Source organism: Schistocerca gregaria, chromosome 1 (genome assembly GCF_023897955.1).
Source record: "Schistocerca gregaria isolate iqSchGreg1 chromosome 1, iqSchGreg1.2, whole genome shotgun sequence".
Taxonomy (NCBI): domain Eukaryota; kingdom Metazoa; phylum Arthropoda; class Insecta; order Orthoptera; family Acrididae; genus Schistocerca; species Schistocerca gregaria.
Window position 1 is genome coordinate 1,118,921,937 of NC_064920.1, and position 24,835 is coordinate 1,118,946,771.

Consider the following 24,835-nt stretch of genomic DNA (forward strand, 5'->3'; position numbering starts at 1 on the left):
TTATCTACTGTTACTGCTTCTTAAAATATCAATGACATGAACACCCAACCAGCGACGTTGCAGATGAGCACTATATTTCTCTTGTGAACTGTTCTACAAGGGAGCAGCTGGACAGTTTACAGGGTATCTGCGAGGTCTAGTAGCCAGTAAGTTCTCTATCTCGTCTTCTAATTCTGCCTTTGCTAAAATCTTGCAGCGTCGCCTAGCTCAAAACTCAACGGACGTAGGCATTGGTAACACACTGTACGTTGCATTTAGGTGTACTTCTCTCTGTCGTATGGCCTCACACATATGAAAGCGAACTATAACCAAGTTAAAACGCTATTTCTAAACTGTGATTTATAGCGTCCGTAAGCACACATGTCAGTCCATGTTACGTATGCCATAATATGTATGCTTCCACTTGCCACAAAGGCAATCTGTCATTCTGTCTCCATGAACAATTAGTGCCAGTGCCGAAGTTTCACGTACGCACAAGTGTATCTACCTTTTAAGGCATTTCGTCCCATCAGTTTGTATCGTGGAAGAGGGTTGTGGCGCAACATAATAACAACTGAGTCTACCGAATTACGACTACGTGTGCAGTTGTAACCTGTAATGCCTCACCCATTATCGGCTCTTAAACCTCAGTGAAATAAATGTGGGTAATTGCAAATTTCCCTTTTGTGCCTGGTAGCATTAAGATACAAATCGTAACTACCAAAGAAATCGAAGTAATAAGTGATGAAGCACCAGAACCTGTCATAAATCTGAGTAAGTGTTGAAGGATTCGATAATATAGAAAAGTATCAATGGGAATTACGGTAAAAATTATTGACGGTAAACTGTATCGTCTACTTAACCATGAAATTTTTGTATATCATTTGTGTACACAGCCATTGATGAGTCACAAGGCTTTAGCGAAAGTATATATTTAGAAACATGAAACCATCTAAAATTTTGGTAGAGCATGACCGTTTCTGGAATCCAAGCAGCAATCCTATACCCGCTGATGTATCCAGAATAGATCCCTGTCTTGTATGATAGTATACTGCTTAATGCGTTGTACAAACAGCTGGATGAGTGAATGTAATATGCCTTCTGACTATCATATGGATCTGTTTTTTCTATGATTTACTCTGTTTACATACTTCCTTTAGCAACTAAAACGGAATTTCTTTCACCACTCAGTAAATAAAGGCATTATTGATTAATATCTCTTCTGTATTTAAAATTACTGTTGCTTTACTATAATATCATCATTCTTCGAACTGAAGCATAGCACCTTAACTATAGCATGCAACATTACTGAGAGCCGTACACAAATGTTCTTTAGGTGTGGATTTGGGAATACAGAGTATACACAAGGAGAGAATCAGCACTTCTAGCGTTGGTCATCATTTTCTTCAGTTATCCTATTATGCACTTGTAGTTTTCAGTGTTCCGAAATAAGACGATAATCGACGGTAAGTAGAAAGCAGCAAGACAGAAGCGCAAGAAAGATTAACCTAGGCTGACGAGTGGCGGAACTCCATAGTTCCCGACATCATACCAAGTTTAGTGTGGGTCATGGCTGCCGAAGTTACCGTCGCACTCAAAGTTAATTTTAGTGATCAGTAGCTTCAGGTCATTCACGTGAAGCGACACAAATGAAAAGGAGTGTGCGAATATTGCGTGAAGTTAAAATTCAAATTTTTTCTGGTGCCGACATTTTTCCTAATGTTACCTGGGAATTATGGGACCTACCACTACATTCAATTTAATCGTGCTTACCTTCTAACTGAGTGCTAAGTGAGAGCGAATTTTTTAGCTGCTTATCAACTTTCGACTGTAGCATGAAGTCGATACAATTCTAGGGCGCGTTCTTAGTGAATTTTATGAAACATACCACGCGTAATTCACTTGACATTTTCCCAGCAGTGATATAACATTACGAGCAATCAATCAAAACAGGATGAAATTTAAAATGACTTTTTGCGTAGTACAAAATTAGGCTACATGTCATCTAAGTTCAAATTTTACTCACTTTCTTGACTTTCAAATTTTTGATTTTATTTGGATACCACTCGGTATGGTAGCACATTGTATTTTTACCACGATGCCAGACACTGATAATCATCTTAGTATCGTATTAGTAGTGTCTGATTCAGAAACCTGCCACATTGAACGATAGGATTCTGCTATATGTATTTTCGGGATTATAAAGCGTGGCATGAAACTTCCCTCCTGTGTTACTATTTCTGTACGTTTATTACGTTATTTACATTGATAGTACTTATCTACCTTACAGTGGACAGGATCGTTGTCAGATGGAAAAAGGGGTGGAAGACAGCGTATCTGGTTTCAGATTATCAGATACTGAAATGAGGAATCTGAAGAGGCTCAATGAAAAAGTAAAAGTTACAAAGGCGTTTGAAGAGACAAAACCAAAGTTTTTTTTTCTTAAAATGAGCTATCAGGGTTACGATTCTAGTGTTACGCAACAGATTATTCCACAGTTGAATTACTGAAGTACGGAATGACTTTTGTAAAGATGCTCGCGTTCTGGGACAAGACTAAAGCTAATTTAAAGTGAAATGCGTCACTGAGTCGATGAATGTGACGTTGCTATGATTAACGAATGAAATTTGATACTGTAATGAGAAGGTAGTAGAAAAAATATTGTAATTTCCAGCTGTCGTGCGATAATATATAAAGAATGTCACTAATTTAAAAGGTTACTCACTTTTCTGAAATCAGATCGTTTGTTCTCGTTTGAGAGAAAACGTGCAGGAATGAAAACAGACTTGAGTGCAAATATCAGTGTGTCCCAGTGCACACGAGTATCTGTAGACAAACTTTGAAATACGGTTTCACGTGAAGCCTGTGATTAGTATCATTTAATATGTATGTGTATCGAGGTATGAGCTCATTCTGTGGGAGTATCGATTGACGGATGTCAGTTGTGATGGGTAATGATCTGATTATCTTCGAAACCTAATGAAGGAACAGTAATTTTCATTTACGTAGATAAGCACTCTATTGTTAACATTCTAGGTCTCTGTCGTTTCTGATCGCCGATATGGATAATTATTTTCGTCCATCTTTTTGCCGCCTTTGGCCCCTTCAGAGAATGAAACACAGCCTTACAATCGGTAAGCGATGGATACACTTGTAGTCTATTAATTATTGAACTTGACAAATGATAAACAACTACCAGTTCGGTGTATGTACGTATTTCATGGACACAAAATCATGTATAACAAAACATTTTTACCTCTGCTCGCAAGTTCATGATTCAGTTGTGAAGTGAAACAACGGCGTTCAGTTACACGATTCTTTGACTAAACGTGCAGATTATTTGCATGTGGAAGCACGTGGATGTAAGTCTTGCTAGTCCGATGAGACCTAATTCTCCAGTTATCAGTTTAGTCAGACTGTTTTGGGAATACATCGTATAATAAAACGAACCCGGTAACAACCTCTAATTTCTTCTAAAATTCCACGGATCTACTGGTGTTTAAACAAAATGTTGAGATTACGTATAGTCACTTAGAAAGAACTACAAATATGCTAGTTAAATTTCATCTCTGCTCAATGCTTACATGAAGTGAGTTTGCAGCAAATTTAAGGTTAACATGGGAATGCTTAAAGAGGTCAGTCGGGCGAATACGTCCTCATTTCGTACGGCTGGCAGGGATTCGCTCGGCCGGCTAGAATGCAGTAAACTGGGACAATCTTTGTACTGCGGATTCTGTTGTGGCGAGCGACGGTGTAATTACAGGCAGACACTGGACCACAACAGGTTGCCTCAGGGGCTATTCAGAATCCAGCTTCAATGCAACGGAACAATTACCGTAGAGAGAAAGTTATAAATCAACAGGTTTCCAACTAAAACGGAATCAGCACATTATCGGGTCTCGATTTACACTGCACACACACACACACACACACACACACACACACACAGACGGACGGACGGAAAAAAAATCGCAAAACTAAAAAATTATGAATGTAGAGTAACGATATTTCGGGAATACGTGTGTCCAGCTCACATATTTATATATTTCAGGATCACAGTTTAATAAAGGCGCGAGATAAGTCATTGCAAATGCGCAATGCTGGTATACTAACAACCTGTGTAACTGTCAGAATATTGAATGGAAGCAAACAAACGTGCACTCTTTGTGTCGTACGGGTGCCGGATGTCAGTTTCTGCTACCAGTTTACTTTGCACTCCGTGTCGCAACTGAACTGGTAGTAGCAAATTTTAAACTTATTTTCAGTTCCTAACACAAAAAGTTTTTTTCTTATATTATCGTACCGTATGAACGGTAACAGTGCATGGGTCTTAATAAGGCCGCTTCTGAAACACATAGTATAAAAATATGTTCTTTATTGTGCCTGCAAATAAAAATTGTTTTGCTATGTACACAAATCGTGGTGGTTCCCGCAAAACAAAACAAATAGGACGTCGGCGTATCGTACAAAAATGCAGGGCACGAGTTTAAACTGTAGTTCATATTCCAACGGTGGATGATGGCCACATTCAATCATGAGATACGATTCTGAAGATACTCCGTTCTAAAAACGCAAAAGTATTTCAGGAAGGAAAAGAGGTTAAATCTTAAACCACCTCGACGGCGAATGTATATGGTAAGAGATGGAACAAATTGTAGATTATGCAAGTGTAGAGCAGAAGTCTGTCGTCCCCGTTGAAACTTTAATGAAACAGGAACTGAGTGCCTTTCTTCCCTCATTTGTCAGCGAAGACCTTCTAACCGCCAATCACAAGGATATTACTATATAAATCTCTGAAAATATGCTTCAATCAGCAGAATGCGGATTATCGGTACACATGCGACATGATGCACCCCCAAAATGTTCCAAAATGTTCCTAAATTTCGTTCATTTTTCTGTGGTTCATACCACGGGTTCTAGTGGTGATGGAAATATAGGGTCAAGTGTTCTGAATAGTCCTTCGGCTAGGAACTATTTTTATACCCAACAAAAGGATCTACGAAATTTCAGCATTCTGCAGGTGCAAAACAGGTGCGCAACTTGTTTTGTAATTGAGATAAATGGTTGTAGTTTCCACATAAGCTATATTAACGAGTAATCTTCATTATATCTTGATGGTGAGTAGTTTAGGACATCTATGCCAATTTTCAAGGCATTCGTACCGTATGACAATACAGAGGGAAGCCTATGTACAAGAACTGCCCCTGCAGTGGCAACCAAAGCGGCTCTATGGCCGACTCAGCAATGGTAAAGAGACCGCTTAGGAAAGACACTGGAGAACTCCGCCATATTCTTGTACGCGTAAATTCTGCGTGTGATTGTTGGTGGCCTACTGCTTTCTTCCAAACGGAATAGCGTCTTTATCCGCACTCTGTTAATCTGCATAATTGGGTGAGGAAGGACTGGTGTCCACTGCAACACCCTGACGCAGTTTAGTGAAAACGTGAGTCGAGTGGAGACTCCTAAGGAAAGCCGACTTGTATTAATAACAAAGACTCCACAATTAATGCGCCAATGAATTCTGATACACTTTTGGCAGTGGAGGGGTCCACAGAAGACGGTAATGTGCCTCCCAAAACTAGTGGAGTGAGATAATTAAGACATTCTCGAGATACAGCTGAGGCGATACTTTTTCTATAAGCAAACACGTTTTAATCTAATATATTTCTACTAGACAATCGTATTCCCTACAGTCAGCGCAGACATCCCCATCAAAAATCACGTACATAAATAACAAATCAGCATACCCTTCCTTAAACCGTGCGATACCTTCGACCAAGGTAGCAGTGTGTACTATTATGCAGGTGACTTTTTACACAGCACCTATAATGGGCGAACATTAATAAAACCGACAAACTGCAGGTACAGATTCCTGATTGGAAATGGAGAAAAGAAGGTCCTATGAACATGTGTCAAGCAACGGATGGTATGTGTGCAACGACAAAAGATCATCCCGGAACACAGAACAGCGACGCATCGCATCCACGTCACAACGGATATTCAAAGTGGCCTACGTGGAATGTAAAGCAGGTGTTCTCTCTTCACGTCTTGGATTGCCGTACACATTGCGGCCTCCCTCCGAATAGCGTCGCTGGCGTCGGCAAGACGCTGTTGAAGGGTTTGCACATCAGCAAATTGTTCAGCATAACAACGCACTCGTTGCAGGTGATAAGGATAGTAGCAGTTGTTATATACTTATGTTATATGTTGTTATAGGAATAACCCATTGAATTACAGACCCATATCATTGACCGCAATTTGCATTAGGATTTTGGAACATATACTGTACTCGAACCGCCGGCCGTGGTTGGCCAGCGGTTCTAGGCGCTACAATCTGGAACCGCCCGACCACTACGGTAGCAGGTTCAAATCCTGCCTCCGGCATGGATGTGTGTGATACCCATAGGTTAGTTAGGTTTAAGTAGTTCTAAGTTCTAGGGGACTGATGACCTCAGATGTTAAGTCCCATAGTGCTCAGAGCCATCTGAACCATTTTTTAGTATTCGAACATTATGAATCACCTTGAAGAAAATGACTTATTGTTACATAACCAACAGGGATTCAGAAAATATCTTTCTTGTGCAACACATCTAGCTCTTTATTGCCATGAAGTAATGAGTAATGTCGACAATGGATCTAAGATCGATTCGATATTCCTAGATTTCCAGAAGGCTTTTGATAGCGTTCCTCACAAGCGACTATTAATCAAATTGCGTGCTTATGGGGTATCGTCTTCGTTGGATGATTAGATTTATATTTTGCTCTCACTGAAGTCCCAGTTCGTAGTGATAGACAGTAAATCATCGAGTAGCACAGAAGTGATACCTGGCTTTCCGCGAAGTAGTGCCACAGGCCCTCAGCTGTTTCTGATTTATATAAATAATCCAGGTGATAATCTGAGCAGCCCCTTGGACTGTTTGTAGATGACACTGTAATTTACCATCTAGTAAAATCATCAGACGATCAGTTCCTATTACAAAATGATCTAGAGAGAATTTCTGTATGGTGCGAAAAGTGGCAATTAGCATTAAACAAAGAAAAGTACGAGGTCATCGACATGGGTACGAAGAGAAATCCGATAAATTTCAGGTATACGATAAATCGCACAAATGTAAGGGCTGTCATTTCAACTAAATACCTAGGAATTACAATTACGAGTAACTTAATTTGAAAAGATCACATAGATAATATTGTGAGCATGACGAAACAAAGACTGCGCTTTGTTGGCAGAACACTTAGAAGATGTGACAAACCCACTAAACAGACAACCTAATTACACTTGTCATTTCTCTGCTGGAATATTGCTGCGCGGCATGGGATCCTTACCAGGTAGGATTGACGGCGGATATCGGAAAAGTGCAAAGAAGTGCAACTCGTTTCGCGTTATCGCGCAATAGTTTTGAGAGTGTCACTGATGTGATACGTGAGTTGGGGTGGCAGGCATAGAAACAAAGACGTCTTCTTAGCGACGAGATCTATTTACGAAATTTCGATCACCAACTTTTCCTTCCGAATGCGAAAATATTTTGTTGACACCCACCAACGTAGGGAGAAATAATAAAATAAGAGAAATCAGAGATCGGATGGAAAGATTTAGGTGTTCCTTATTCCCACGTGCCATTAGAGAGTGGAATGGTAGAGAAGTACACTCCTGGAAATGGAAAAAAGAACACATTGACACCGGTGTACCAGACCCACCATACTTGCTCCGGACACTGCGAGAGGGCTGTACAAGCAATGATCACACGCATGGCACAGCGGACACACCAGGTACCGCTGTGTTGGCCGTCGAATGGCGCTATCTGCGCAGCATTTGTGCACCGCCGCCGTCAGTGTCAGCCAGTTTGCCGTAGCATACGGAGCTCCATCGCAGTCTTTAACACTGGTAGCATGCCGCGACAGCGTGGACGTGAACCGTATGTGCAGTTGACGGACTTTGAGCGAGGGCGTATAGTGGGCATGCGGGAGGCCAGGTGGACGTACCGCCGAATTGCTCAACACGTGAGGCTTGAGATCTCCACAGTACATCTATGTTGCCGCCAGTGGTCGGCGGAAGGTGCACGTGCCCGTCGACCTGGGACCGGACCGCAGCGACGCACGGATGCACGCCAAGACCGTAGGATCCTACGCAGTGCCGTAGGGGACCGCACCGCCACTTCCCAGCAAATTAGGGACACTGTTGCTCCTGGGGTATCGGCGAGGACCATTCGCAACCGTCTCCATGAAGCTGGGCTACGGTCCCGCACACCGTTAGGCCGTCTTCCGCTCACGCCCCAACATCATGCAGCCCGCCTCCAGTGGTGTCGCGACAGGCGTGAATGGAGGGACGAATGGTGACGTGTCGTCTTCAGCGATGAGAGTCGCTTCTGCCTTGGTGCCAATGATGGTCGTATGCGTGTTTGGCGCCGTGCAGGTGAGCGCCACAATCAGGACTGCATACGACCGAGGCACACAGGGCCAACACCCGGCATCATGGTGTGGGGAGCGATCTCCTACACTGGCCGTACACCTCTGGTGATCGTCGAGGGGACACTGAATAGTGCATGGTACATCCAAACCGTCATCGAATCCATCGTTCTACCATTCCTAGACCGGCAAGGGAACTTGCTGTTCCAACAGGACAATGCACGACCGCTTGTATCCCGTGCCACCCAACGTGCTCTAGAAGATGTAAGTCAACTACCCTGGCCAGCAAGATCTCCGGATCTGTCCCCCATTGAGTATGTTTGGGACTGGATGAAGCGTCGTCTCACGCGGTCTGCACGCCCAGCAAGAACGCTGGTCCAACTGAGGCGCCAGGTGGAAATGGCATGGCAAGCCGTTCCACAGGACTACATCCAGCATCTCTACGATCGTCTCCATGGGAGAATAGCAGCCTGTATTGCTGCGAAAGGTGGATATACACTGTACTAGTGCCGACATTGTGCATGCTCTGCTGCCTGTGTCTATGTGTCTGTGGTTCTGTCAGTGTGATCATGTGATGTATCTGACCCCAGGAATGTGTCAATAAAGTTTCCCCTTCCTGGGACAATGAATTCACGATGTTCTTATTTCAATTTCCAGGAGTGTAGTAAGAAAATGGTTCGATGAACTCTTTGCCACACACTTAAGAGTGGATTGTAGAGTAGCCATGTAGATGTAGATGTTATGCAGGATACATAGGACTGTACATTGGCTTATACAGTGTTGGCGATCCAGTTGCCTGGGGATTGTACTAGCGTGAGGGTATTTGTTCTGGTATAGGTGCGCTGCAACTCGACAGTTCCCATCTGCTTGCCCGTACAGAAACACCATCTCCGGTTGTTCCTGACATGAATACCGGACGATTCTACGGCTTACAGCACGTTGCGTCAATCACGCGAAATACACAACGCCTGAAATACACAACGACATTTCATTCGTCACCGCCATCTAACGTCGGAACGATGCATTTCCAGACACGTGTCCGTAAGCTCTTTTTCTCTCCATTTCCAGTCACGAATCCATCCCTGCAATTTGTCGGTTTTATTAATGTTTATCCAGTACGTATGCAGCTCGTCATGTCGGTTTCTAATACCCTTTTGTGTTATTTTTTAACCTGACCCTCACTAACGTATTTTTGAGAATGAACGTGACAATAGCTGCATTCTTCTATTTCCATTTTCGTGTAATGGTATTTGTTCGAGTTTCGTACCAGATGGTGGTTTGTAACTGAAACGGGTAGTACAAAGAGAGAACCCGATACAGCTTTGTGTTACGAATTTTGTGGAACGAGTAAATTCCCGTTTCATCATGTTCCATGAATATCTAATTGGCGGGAGGTCAGATGGTCTCAGCTATGGTACACCACGAGGAACATGTTCCATTGCAGCAGTCTTATGTGGACGTGCGTTGTCATACTTAATAAGGACATGTAACTGCTAATCCTATTGCAAATGTTCGTTGATGAAGTTCGTGCTGCGACCAGCTTGTGGTTGAATGTCTGTATACCGTCTGATGAGGAACGTTACAAAAGAAGTCTGTCCTGCTGCAGTGTGTTCACGCCGAGTGCGTATTAATTGCACCGGCCAGCTCAAATAATTATATGCTCCCCGACGTGTATGAGCATAGCTATACGTAGTTGTACTCGCATACAAACTGCTATTATTGCACTAATCATAGTTACAGTCTATATATATATCGCTTTGTTATTAATCTGTATTGTTGCACTGACAAAATATTTCGTAAGCATGTAATAATATTTGCTTCGAAATAAATATCAAACACTGTAAATTCACGTTATGCTGGTTTGTTATAGTCTAAGCACATCCTACCATTGTCTCAAAGAAGTAACCTTTCCCTAAGCTGGGCGAAATTAGTTACGTAAATCTCTATCAAAGAGTTTGCAATAAGATCCAGATTTCACTACTTGCTTTAACGAAATCTAACTATTTTCTCTCAGTTGGATACTAATATTCACTTCCTTTTCGGTTAAAATCATTTTTTACAACGTTTAGCGCTCCATTGATAATAATTTAAGACAGATTTCGGATCTTATCCTATCTTGACTGTACCTAATAATATACTCAAAGTTGCTGATCTACCTATTACAAGCTTAATGATTTGTAGCAGTTCGCAAATCAACAATATGTAAAAAAAATTACGTATAGCCTACGTACAAGAGCACACGTGAAGTTACGACACAATCAAGCAAGAGCTAGAAGCACATTAACATTGTATAATTTTGTCTTCTATATTCCTCTGTGTCCTCAAAGAGTACTCACAAGCAGTATTCTTTGAGGTCACTTCTTCTACTTCGTGGTCTATAAGTACACTACTTTGCGATCTACTTTAATTTGTTACAAAAGGGATTCTATTTTACTATCTTTTGCAAAAATACTAAGGTATTTTATACTGGATTTTTTCTATTTCTTTTCACATTGTTTCTGTCCAATATACTTGCTACTGCTCAACTAATGCTATCAGAGTGGGACTTTGATTTCTTTTTTTATGAAATTTGGATCTTGAATTTGGAGCATGTAATGGCTTTTGGGTACTATTTTTATATTTTCATCTTTGCGTCCAAAGGAAGCGGCGTTACCGACATCATCTTCAATCGAATAAATGGCAGTAGCGCCGAGGTAACAGCTTGTGCAATGTAGTGGGCACTGGTTCCCTTACCATGGAGAAACACCAAAAGTGACCGCGTGTTGTAACCACTCCCCTTTCTCACAGTACACATACACACACACACACACACAAACACACACACACACACACACACACACACACACACACACACACACAGCATGAGGTTTGGGATGAGACCTGCCTGTCGTGGGCGAATGAACTCTGGAATAAGCAGGTTACCATTTGTATTCCACACCGTGAACATCCATCACTCGCATACAGACGGAAGTTACTCTCATCACTGAAGAAAACAGAGCATACTGCAGTCTCTATTTAACTCTTTCTCGACCCGGCCGCAGGCACGCGTGACCTTAACGCTACTGCATTCAGACTGTTCCCAGTGATGCCTGATGGCACAGCACGTATAGCACGTGCCAGAATTTCGTCCGTGGATGATATTCAGTCGGTCTCCGCTGCTTCCACAGTGCCTCGATCTTGGCTTCATTCTGTATTATGCCGACGTACAGAAGTTGGTCTACAGGTACGGGAACTTTCCACAGACCACTGCTGAAAGCAGCAACACACTACCGAACACGCGAAGGAGCCTCCCATAGGCGATTCTGTTCAAATGGCTGGCATTCGTCACAGGAGTTCGTACTCGTTTGCGGGGCTTGGCTGTATCCTAGAATGAATGTTGCACGCACTGATCACCTCTAAACTCAGCACAGTTACTGACCCCAGAGCCACAGGAAAGCCTCCACAGCGTCGTTTGACCGCCGATGACCGTGACAAATGAATCGCTGACACTGCAACCTCTCAGTATGCACGTAATATACTCTGGCACCACCGAACATCGTTATTGAGGGTGCTACAACTTTTTTTTCCATCGGTGTACCACTTCAGGTAGGACTAAACAAATGATAAAGAATTAGAGGCAGAATGTAATTGGGAGTTTGTGATATCACTCATGATCCACTTTTCTCCGTTCAGACTTGGTATCACTGGATTCCTGTCGCGCCACATTCAAAATGGCGACGATATGACTCACAGAAGATAGCAGACTGGACCGTGTAGCTCGACGGAAAAGACTTGACATCCCTTTATCATATATTTATGGTCGTCTTCTTCGGCTATAGGATCAGTCATAGACACTGTTCACCACATGTGTGATCTCCAAGATTCTGTGACACGCTTCTTGTACCGGGTATCATCGCACATTTAATGTTGTTGAACTCGTGACTTGCTGCTCTACAACTTTCATTAAACATCTGTCCGTAAAGTACTGCTCAAATATCATGTCTGTTTCCGGGCGATTCACCGCATCTAGCTGTAAAATCCTCGCTCCGTACAGAGTGCGTCTTCCAAACGCACCATCCCTGAGTATTAGCTTCTCAGCTTAATTACCTTCATGAGTGACGGAATAACCTAGAACCGAAATCGAACCTTTAGGTACTATTTCCCGATTCTGATTATTGTCTTAAATCAGTTGTTCAGAATATCCCTAGACATGGCATTAACTGTGTAGGGGTGCATTTGCAAAGCACTGTAAAACTAGTAACCCTCCCTCCACTGATTCCTTAGAGATTCGAATCGCTCAGTTAAAAAAAAAAAAAATACTATTTTTTCACGAATCTCGATGTTTGTGACATTATATCTACTGAATAATGTGTCATAAAATTATATAATTTACATGTCCGTTTAGTGATATGTGTTCATACTGCCTGCAAAATGTGTTGCTAGTAGAGAAGTAGTAAATTGTCATGCCTGAAACTGAAGTTACACCGCGTGAAGAGGGCAAATCTAGTCAGCAAGAATAAGATTTTTAAATGTTTGAACAATAATTTGTTAGAAGTCGCTAAGTGCTCCTATTTTCAGATATGGGATGAATATAATCTGGGTAAACTGCGCGGCATGGATTACGCTGTCGCCCTTTTTAACATGCAACTGATATCGCACTTCCTAGGAGCTCCCGTAACTGCAACTCGCCCACAGCCAGTAGTCCATCGCTGCAAGTCGCTCATATCCATCGACTACCACTTTCCCAATCTTACTCATTCATTCACTCCAACTCTTTGTCATTAACGCTATATGTTTGTCACCGTCTGTTGTCTCACACATCAGTCTCCTTCGTTCTGTCCTCCTACTGTTCCTCTCAGTGTCGCTCTGTTGTCTCTCTCTCTCCCTCTCTCTCTCTCTCTCTTACTGCTACTATCTCATTCATACCCATCCCACTGCTGCTGCATCTTCTCACTGTCACTATCTCTCTCTTCCTCTTTGTCATTGCCATAGACCTCCCTCTATCACTAGACCTCGCCCACTTCCACTTTGTCTTCTCTTTATTCCTCTTCCACTGGCACTGCCTACTTCACTGTTTTCCTAGCACTCTTCTGTCACTGCCAGCGCGTTCTACCGCCATTTGTCCCTCTCTTTCTCTCACACTGCCATTGTCTCCTTCCCTCTTTCATTACTCACTTTGGCGCTGCACTGTCTTGTTCTCTCTCAATACAAAAAGGCGCGATTGTGTTCGCAGGCCAGAATTTTTGGGAACATTTCCAATATGCTTATGAAAGTGGAATGAGGCAGTTGGTACTCCACTTCTCAGTCACGGTTTTGTAGAATGTAGAATGTTAGTCTTTTTATGCTCCGATAGGAGCATTTTTTCGCTGGTTACTTCTGTGCAACGACAGGGCATGTCACTCATATGAAAAGAACTCCATGCTACACGAAAAGTTTTTGTCGGACAACTTATTCTTCAACAGCGGATACCTTATCTTCGAGAAGGAGATAAAGGTAAACGATTGGAATGTTATCGTTGGCTCTTTGCAAATCACCGAGTAATACCATTAATACTCACGAAGCCTCTCGTCATCAGTAAAACTGGCAATTCCAACGAAACCCCCATAACTCTTTGGAGACACATTTTCAAGAACGCTTCAACTAAATGTGTGGTGTGATGTGAAGTCAGTTTGGTGTCTGGGTCTGTGGTCTTTACAAATCGTTTCACGGGCTCCGTTGTCTGTTCTTGAAAGAGATATGACCTTTACTGGAAGACGTTGCTTTGACTACACGGGTCGTTCACACTCTACTTGTCAGGTCACACATTATCTAAACCTTACATTTCCTAGAAGGTGGATTGGTAAAAATGATTGCGTTCCTTGTGCCCCAAGGACCAGAGACGTCACCCTTTAGATTTCTCCCTGTGGGGGATTATTGAAAAGCGAAGTCTAAAAATCGGAAGTAAAACTGAGGAACGAATTTATCGTTAGAATTAGGGACAGTGCTGCCTTAACAAAAGAACGTCAGAATGACGTAATGAGAGCTACGTGTGGTGTTTTAAAGAAAATTCTGAAGTACAATTTAATCAAAATCTTTTAATTGATTGCCTTTGCTTACACCTTCTATCGGTATTACTTCTGGCTATATTCTAACAGTTGCATCTTGGTAACCTATCAAAAACTGATACGTGGTACTCGGAATGCTTTATTAGTTTTTAGTTTACTCTACGAACTCCTAAAATATTTACTATTCCTCTGGAAACGATCGTTATAATCACCCTTAGTGTGGCATGTTAGTCTTTCATTATAGTCAAATGTCTCTAAGCGCTATAGGACGTAACATCTGAGGTCGTCAGTCCTCGACTTAGAACTACTTAAACCTAACGACATCACACACATCCATTCCCGATGCAGGATTGGAACCTGCGACCGTAGCAGGTACGCGGTACCGGACTGAAGCGCCTAGAACCGCTCGGCCACAGCGGCCGGCTCATTATAGTCGATTGTTAACTATGTAGTGGGAGTATAATGCAGAGTTTATCTTTTCCAATTAAGGTCTTGCAGAGAGTATACTAAACTTAAAACGAACATACTGCCCTGCATACGAAAATCAATGGTATAATGCGATATTCCTGGTAACACTTCAAAGGCAGCGTCGCATCTGAGCGCTCATAATAAGGTTACCGCGTACACTTCTACTTTAGTGCAAACTGCGAGCATGTGCTCGTGGTACCGTATTAGCTTGAGCATCGTATGCATCTGACAGGATGAGATATTGGTCGTCCACTTCAGGTAGACGCTTCGATCGGGCTACCATCTCTTCGTGATGCCTTTCGCAAGCAAATTCCTCTGCTGTTTTTGCTTACATATGCTTCCATAGCATCTCAAATACTACTTCCATCTTGTCTTGCGCTTTCCCTTACATTTCTGCTAACTTTACGTTCACATAAATACTTTAGTCAAGGTATGTAGGCATAGAATTTTGCTTCTTTGTAAGAAAAATTTTATTGCACGGTCGCAAAATCTAACAATAAGTATCGTACGTATCTGTTAAAACTTCTTTTCTTACAAATGTCTCCCCTTCATTTAAATAAGCAAATGAGATAGACTGTCTGAAACCCATTATTTTCCCAAAACAAGAAATATAGAAACCTTTCGAATTACTTCGAAATTTTATTGTGAAAGTATTTAATACTAATTCCGCTTTATTAAGCTTAGTCAAGAAAACTGTTGAATGATACGAGGCTATGTAAGAAGACTACGCTGTGGATCCCCACAGAAACGCATAAAATGTGGAAGGGTGAGGGAAACTAGGGAAGACTGAATCGTAAGAGCAATGAGATCAAGTAATTTAAGAGAAGAGATAGGTCGCCAGGGAGTCGTTAAAATCGGGCATCCGACGAGGATGGAACCAATTCTAAAACCGATAAGTAATAATAATAATAATAATAATAATAATAATAATAATAATAATAATATAGAAATTTAGACAAATCGTTACGAGTCATATATAAGGGGAGGGTTGTCGTAATCCTAGCATTTCACGGGCATTCCTCTCGCAGTCAAATCGCTCAGGCTTCCTGCAAGTAAGGAATCGACGTTCAACTCACCTTGGCTCCCCTCTAGTTCTGACGGCGGTAGGTTTCTATGTTCGTTGAAAGAAGAAGGTCGAGTGCAATGTCCCTTCGACCACGAGGCTTTTACTGGAGACACATCAGATTGGGCAAGGATGTGGTATCGAAAATATCCATTTAAAGGATACTATAACTGTTTTCATTTAAAGCGTTTTGGAAAACAGCTATAAAATTAAACCTGATGCCCCTGGGCTATTGGAAACCTGTCTCTCCAGGAATCAAGTCCAATGCGTTAACTACTGCGCGCTTGTGCTGTGATCCTCATTGGCCACACTGTATTAGTTGATCGAACAGCATGTACGGCGTTAACGATAGCAGAATTTCACCACGCTGAGGGAAATTTCGTTGGATGAAATACAAGGTAAGGAGTCTAGGGGAAGAACGATGCGGCGAACCACAAAGATTGTGCGAAGGTAGGATTAATGCAAATGATGGTGTGGTAGGATGGTGATATCGAATAATCTGCTGCTTGCTGATGACTGGCAGAGTAACTGAGCTCTGAACACAACTTTAAATCTACCATAACGTGTACCAAAGCCATGAACAGTTCCCTTACGTCATTGTATAGCATTTTCTTCATGTGTCTGGACAGTCGGATACTCACTCTCAGTTTCTTTACAAAAAAAAAAAAAGGTCCACACTTCCTACTTATTGTATCTAAATATCTAAATAATTACGCCCTCTGCGATGACGTCCAACACAAAATACACAGCACACATTCAACTGAGGCATATAAAGATACTTGGTCAGTTTGGAACATTTCCTGAGGAGTAAAGGTTGTATGCTGCCCCTGAAACAACGTATTCGATGTAGGATAATATCGGGCTCTTGACGTTACCTCTTGCTGATATTGGTACTATCTTATAGCACGAAGGTAAATGTTGTGATTTAAAAGGTTACTTAAGTAACATTATCTTTGCCGCAATACATGTGAATCAATGATTGAAGCACAGCTTCACGTGTAGCCAGTAATGTGTTGTAGAAAATTCCTCCTGCTACTTGAACTCAGAACGTTGCCTTTGAGGGCAAACATTCTTACCCTTCAGCTAACCAGGCTCGACTCGAGGACCACTTGGGACCCCTGCCAGTGCCTCCGCTTTTCAGCTACTGTGCATAGTACTACTTGATGACAGAGTGTGACTTTGCAGCAAGTTTCTAAACAGTGCACTCTCCGCTGAAAGATTCATTCTGCAAACAATCCCTACGCTATGGCTAAGACATTAACCCGTGAGTTCCTTTTATCGCCGCCAGGTATTCATGAGAGCTGCTGTGAACTTTGGGAACAGTGGTTCTGGTGGAAGCGGCGTCGTAACTATAGCTCACGTGTTGTGCATAGATGGCCCTGTAAGAGAACTGTCCTCGAAAGGCAAAGTTCTGGGTTCGAATCCCTGTCTCGCGTAGACTCTAATCACGCGAGCAAATTTGAAAATATTACTAAGTCGTCTAAATAGTGAAAGATTATTTCTGGAGCCATCTTCAGAAGATTGAAATAATAGTACAGTTACTATATTCAGTAGATTCAATCCAGTACTTCAGTTACTACAGTAATTGTGGCGTTCAAGCCTCGTCTGTCTCGAAAGTTCCAATCTCCTTTAGTCGCTCCCCTATTAAATTCAAGTGTCAATCGAGTTCCTAAAAAGTATTCAGAATAGCCGGAATGTCTCCCGAAGAACATAATAAAATACATAAAGTGTTACAAAGTCGGGAACAGGATTACAGTGAAAGGATGTATACGACGATAAAACAAGGCAGCTGCAAAACATTCTAGTCGTTCCTAGTATTTCCACCGAATTTGAGTCAGAACACTAATTCTGGATGCAAAAAAGCTTTCGAGGTGATTTGCTTACTCATAATATGCTTTAAATCCAATTAAAATGTGGCCTAGTTTAGGATAGTTCGCCGTCTCAGTGATACAGTTTTCACACATATGAACATGAAAACGTATTTAAAAATGGGGAAAGAATGTTAGAAGATGAAAAAACTGTTTTTTGTACATAAAATCATCAAGATCGCTCATTAAATATCTTTATATATTACACCTTTTTGGCTACTGCTATAGTCAAATATGTGCAGTTAATCTGATGACAGGAGTAAACGAAAAAGAGTAACAAATAAAGACGTTTATTAAGTGATCATGACGCTTTTGTGGACAAAATATTCACAATAATTGCTGTCTCAAACAGGAAATTTATTAATAACGAAAATGTATTGATATTAAAATATCTGACGTTGCGTAACACATACTGTTTATTAACAACCAGTGAAAGAAATTATGCTATCAGTGTCTGTATTTTTAAAATTGTAATCGAATACAGCTCCTAATTTTATCTTAAGACGCCACTAAATGTTCACTTGCCCAAACTCGCAATAGCTGATATAGTATCGGAAATCGGTAAAACTCGTAAGATATTCGAACTACCATCCTTTCTACAGATGAAGACGCCTGTCATCAATATTGCCATACATTTAACTCACTCAGGTACAGAAAACAGTGCAATTTATTAAGAGTGATTTCATAAAAAAGAAACATTCTTGTTGTCATGTACGTATGTTTAAAGCTCATATTGATTTTCCGCCTTTGCTTTATTTACTGACGAATGTGCATTTGTTTACTCACGATTGGCTGACCACAGATTTCAGCCATTTGCAGTTATAAAGAGAATCGCACTCCAAAGTTTGGAGGAATAGCATCCATTCGAGGCAGATGTCATTATTATGGGACATGACTTACATTTTAACGTGTTGATGATAACGGCTTATCTTTCGAGCCGCGGGGATTTATGTGAATGTTCGCAAATAAAAACATCCGAGGTGGAATTTTACACGAGCTATAAACATCTTGGGCTGTGGAACGGGAAATGCAAACATTTAGATCCATATATCTCAGTACAATGAAACCAATCAGACTCCTCACTATAAAAACTGCTTGGCTTTGTTTTTCAAAGAAGCTTAGGTGGCTGAGTAAACACAGGACTTACAGCTGCTCTTAAATACCATTTTCTACAATATCGTCATATCACTGGAGCTATATCGCGCTGTAATAAACACAGAAGATTTTCATATTTGTGTCTTAATGCTAACAGCTGCAAATTATCCAATATTTTCCGAAGTAATGGTGATTCATCTGCTGAGGAGAGAAGACCACTTTCTGAAATTATTAAATACATAAAAAACGTACTTTTCATGTAGGAGGCTATCGTGAGTGTAAAAGATATTTCAGCATTCTGGGCGTCAGTGCCAGCTTACCGATCTTGACGACTGTAATGCCTGACTCGTTCGTCGTTCATCGATTTTACAAACTACTAGCGAGATAAAAAAACAGTCCGTCCAGGTAGGGAACAGATCAGAACCGGAGTGAGCAGATGGTGCTATACTTACGTGCAGATGTTTCGGCTTTCTGTGTATAATCACCAGATTACCGATTCTGACGATAGTAATGCCAGACTTTTTCGTCATTTATTGGTTTCACAAACTCCTGAAGACATGTAAGGAGAGTGTAAGCAGACAGCCATCTGATGAGAAGCTGAGCGAGTAGTGGGTGATATGTTTACGTGGAGACGTTTCGGCAGTGTGCGCGCTGTCGTGAGCTTACAGATCTTGAAAACAGTAATAGCCTGACTTGTTATTCATTCATAGACTTTAAAAGCTGCTGGTGAAGTAAAAAAGCAGTCTGTCCAAACACAGAGCCGGAGTGAGCAAATGCTGCTATAATAATGCCGAGATGTTTCGGCATTCTAGGCGTCATCGTCGGTGTACCTAACCTGAAGAAAAAGTTGCCCGACTTCTTCGTCATTCGTTTGTTTCACAGACGGCGGAAGAATTAAAATGGGTGTGAGTGCAGGTAGCCATCGGATAAGCGGAGCGAGCAGAAGGTGTTACGTTTAGGTGGAGACGTTACGGCGCTGATGGTACCTTCGTCAGCTTGAATACAACGTTGCCTGCCTTGTTCGCTATTTGTTGTTTCCACAAACTTGTGTAGACGTAGAGTGGCATCTGACGAGAAGCGGAGCGAGCAGAGGGTGCTGCATTTACATGGAGACGTTTCGGCACTGCGGCGCCGTCGTCAGCTTACCGATCTTGACGACTGGCGGCAGCGCGGCGGCCGCGGCCGCTGCGGCGAGGAGCGCGACGGCGACGGCGAGCGGGCGCATGTCCGCCGGCGCGCATCCCCCTGGCCTGGCAGCTCGCGAGACGCTGTCCTGCGCTGCTCGCGGCGCGACTGGCCCCCACTGCGCCGGCCGCGCCTGCTCTGGCGTCGCGACGCCCTGCCGCCCCCGCCGCCCCCGCCACTGAAGCTGCGCGCGCAGCGGGGCACGTGGTGAGCCGGGCTGGCGTCCCGGCGCCGGGGCAACGCTCGTTGGCCGTCGGCCGGCCCGGGGCTATGTCTACAGTTTGCGCTCTGTTGACAGAACACAGTGCGTCATCAGGGTGCTACCATTAGCGGACATCCTCCAGGCTGAGTAGTCGCGAACGCTATGGGTGAACTTATTGACTCCTACAAGAGGTGTTCAACAAGTATCTACATCTACATCTACATCCATACTCCGCAAGACACCTGACGGTGTGTGGCGGAGGGTACCCTGAGTACCTCTATCGGTTCTCCCTTCTATTCCAGTCCCGTATAGTTCGTGGAAAGAAGGATTGTCGGTATGCTTCTGTGTGGGCTCAAATCTCTCTGATTTTATCCTAATGGTCTCTTCGCGAGAACCAGTAATGCAACATGTTATTATATTTCTGAAAGCAGGTTACTTTAATTCAGGACTGTAACACACAATAAACTGAGGTGACAAAAGCCATGGGCTACCCCTAATATCCTGCCAGACCTCTGTCTTCCTGTTGTATTGCAGCAATTCTACGCGTCGTGGACTCAACAAGTCGCTGCAAGTCCCTCGTAAAAATATTGAGCCATGCTCTCTCTATAGGCACCAATAATTGCGAAAGTGTTGACGGTGCAGGAATTTCTGCACGAGCTGAACTTTCGATTATCTCCCACAAATGTTCGACGGGATTCATGCCGGGTGAACTGGGTGGCCAAGTCACTCACCGGAATGCTAGTTTTAAAAAGGGTATAAGACAGGCATGTAGTCTTTCAGCCCTACTATTCAATCTTTACATGGAAGAAGCAACGAAGGAAATAAAAGAAAAGTTCAAGAGTGGGTTTAAAATTCAAGTTAAGGATAAAATTGCCGGCCTCTGTTGGCGAGTGGTTCTAGGTGCTTCAGTCCGGAACTGCGCTGCTGCTGCGGTCGCAGGTTCCAATCCTGCCTCGGGCATGAATGAGTGTGATGTCCATAGGTTAATTAGGTTTAAGTAGTTTCGAAGTCTAGGGGATTGATAACCTCAGATGTTAAGTCCCATAGTGCTTAGAGCCATTTGAATCATTTTTAGAGATAAGGTTCACTGATGACGTTACTATCCACAGTGAAAGTGAAGAAGACTTCCAGGGTATGATAAAAGAAACGAGCAGTGTAATGAGTACAAGTTATGGATTGAGGGCAAATCAAAGGTAGATGAAAGTAATGAGAAGTAGCAGAAATGAGGACTACGAGAAACTTAACATCAGAATTGCTAACCACGAAGTAAACGACGTTAATGAATGACGTTAATGAAACTCATTATGGACAGAGCGAGTAGGATACAAAAGCACACTAGCAGTAGCAAAGATGGAATTCTTGGCGACGACAGTTCTACCAGTGTCGAACACAAGCCTTAATTTGAGTAATGTACAGCGTTAGAAAGACACCATTGTATATTATTGAAACACGGGCCTCGGGAAAACCGGAGCAGAAGGCAATTGAGATATGGTACCACAGAAGAATGTTGAAAATTTGGTGGACCGATAAGGAATGAGGAGATTCTGTGGAGAATCGGCGGTGGAAAAAATGTAAGGAAAACATTGCCAAGAAGAAGGAACAGGTTGATAGGACATCTGTCAAAACACCAGGGAATAACTGCTGTGGCAGTAGAGAGTGCCATGTGGAAAAAATGAAAAAAAAAGTTTATGTTACTGTAAGACATACACACAATTTCTAACTTCGATACCTGATTTACTATTGTCAAATTTTTAACATGAGATCGTATTTCCTAAAGAATAGTTGACGGCGGCATTTCAAATTTTTAATTTCGGTCTATGATTAGTCGATAAAAATTTTGTCGCCCGGAAAGCCGTTAGATAGGCAACTAGAAACCTGAATTTGGTTAGTGATTGTCAGTTTTAGTAATATACACTGGTGTCCAAAATTAAAGCAACAAGCTGATATTTCCCAGGCCTGTGTGTAATTCACGAATAATCATAGAAACTCTCAACAGATGTCGTTACGATCATGTTCAGCACGGAAGATGGCATTCAGACCAACGGACGATCGAACCAGCAGCAACGTTCAGGCACCTATCAGTTGGAGTAGTCTTTACATCCACGATCACTCAGTACACAGTCACACAGAGAAGAAGCCTACAGTCTCTCTGCTGTGGAGGACCATAGGAAGAATGAAAGCACGAGAGTCGCAAACTGATGTGGTCCGATGGCTTAATGTGTATCGTTCTGTTGTTTCTCGGATGAGGCGACAGTTTACAGATATCGGAACTGTATGCAGTAGACCAGGACGCGGCAGTGTGACATCAGAAAGAGGAAACCGTTATTTGACTGTAAGGGCATTACGTTACCGCCAATTCACTGTCTCTAAACTTTGAAAAGACCCACTATATGCAGTTCAGAATTTCGAAGAGATTTCCATCTAGTGTGTGTATAAAATATGATGACATCCAAATAGGAGAAGTTGAGAGTGTAAAATTCTTGCGATTACAACTTGATAATAAATTCGGTTGGGAGCAACATACTAATGAACAGCTAAAGCACTTAACAAGTCTGTGTTTGCAGTGAGAATGATATCAGACAAACGAGGTATAAATATTAAAAAAAACTGGCATATTTTGCTTATTTTCACTCCATTATGCCATTAAATATCATATTTTGGGATAACTCTACAAATCGGAAAAAAAGTTTTCAGTACAGAAGCGTATAATAAGAGTAATGTGCCGTGTAAATCCAAGAACGTCATATGGAAACGTATTCAAATTATTGGGCATACTAATATATTTATTCCTTAATGAAGTATGTTGTAAATCATATATTTCTTTTTCCAACTAACATTTTAGTATTGAGAATCAATATTAGGAATAAGAACGATATACATAAAGATTAAAAATCACTTACTCTTGCCCAGAAAGGAGTTCAGTATTCCTCAACGCATATTTTCAATACGTTATCAGCAACCATTAAAAATTTAGTTGCAGACAAGGCACAATTTAAACATAATTTAAAAGATTTTTTGGTGGCCAACTCCTTCTGTTCCAGCCATGAATTTCTCAACAAGTGCAGTAGACCATTTTAATGAAAACGTATTATATTTCAATTTTTGACAAGACTTGGTTATAACAGCCAAGTAACTACCTACTGTGTGAATGATGGATGTATGGAAAGCAGATGTAAGTCTTAAGTCTGTAAATGGTGGAAGTTTAATTTTAAATCTAGTACATAATGTGACTGTTCTTAACTGAGGATTATTGAAGTGAATAATTTACTTTCATTTTGACACTACTTGGTTGTAATAGCCAAGTAACTAGCTAATGTGTGAATGATGGATTTAATGAAAGCACATGTAAGTATTAAACCTATAAATATTAGAAGTTTAATTTTAATTCATATACATATATTTACTGTCTATTTAACTCAAGTTTTTCTAATTACATTTCTGTTATGTGTTTATCTGACATGTTCCACACCCAAGATGATCCACTGTTTTGTGGGTCTATGGAATGAATAATTCATCTAATCTAATATAATATAGTCCTACTACTGCACTGTAGCTGGCACATGACCTCCCAACATCCTCTGGATGTGTTGTATCAAGGCAAACGGTGTACAGGAGGCTTCTATAGGGTGGCCTTTATTGTTGGAGATTGGTGTCTGTATACCTCTGGCGTGTTTTCACGGATGGAAACGTCTATAATGTAGCCGTCAACATGCCACCTGGACGGTCGATAGGTGGGCCAAAGTTCCATTCACTGATTAGTCCATATTTGCTCTGGAGAGTGATTCTCAACGGATTCGCATCTGGGAGGTACGTAGAACGCGATTTCGGGACCCAAACATTGTCGAAGTAGACCGATATAGACGAAGATCCCTAAGGGTATGGGCAGAAATTGTGTTGACCACTCGAACACCTCTTCATGAAATTGTACGGGTGAGTCAGATACGTTTAACTGCTACTAGGTACTATGAGAAGATCTTGGGTGTTGCGAGGTGATGAACGATAATGCTCGACCTCGTAGAGTACGGGTGGTAGATGTTATTTGGAAACGGAAGATATTGCAGACATGGTGTGGCCTGCTCGTACTCCCGATTTTAATACCATGGAGCATCTCTGAAATGCTCTACGGGGACGGGTCGCATCCATCAACCAGTCTCCAAGACTTGTGAGCAGAGTGGGCGTTGTTGTCTCAACATGAGATTGATTACATCATTCACGGCGTTACCCGTCGTTTTCAGGCCTGTATTGATGCCAGCGGTGGTCAAACCCCACACTGAGCACATTAACCAGTTGTCAGAATGTATGTGCAAATTCCTTAAGAAGGAAAAAACGAAGAACATTTTTTCTTCCGTTATGCATGTTGCAGTTGATTACGATCTGTGTTCTTGACAGTGTTTCTTGTTTATTATCACCTGGTTGTACTGATTTGTGGCAAAATAATCACAGCCTTGCAACATTTCCCAATAATACTTTGATTTTGGACAGTAATGTAGGTATTAAACATTGCCATAAATGAAAGAAGTAACAGTGATAAGAAAATCCCAAGGAC

The 24,835-nt window shown here is 41.9% G+C and overlaps 1 protein-coding gene across 4 annotated transcripts in view; it reads right to left on the bottom strand.

The window, feature by feature from the left end:
• LOC126283710 (glutamate receptor ionotropic, kainate 2-like) overlaps positions 1-20,191 on the bottom strand; it is a 651,295-nt gene extending 631,104 nt beyond the window's left edge. For 2 of the 4 annotated variants that reach the window (XM_049982296.1, XM_049982293.1), the window contains exon 1: positions 20,049-20,191. In XM_049982296.1, coding sequence (XP_049838253.1) covers positions 20,049-20,127 — 79 coding nt within the window. In that variant the 5' untranslated portion in view covers positions 20,128-20,191. The remainder of the gene's footprint in view (positions 1-20,048) is intronic. The other 2 variants (XM_049982294.1, XM_049982297.1) reach the window with 2 other exon arrangements.
• Between the last annotated feature and the right edge of the window lie 4,644 nt (positions 20,192-24,835).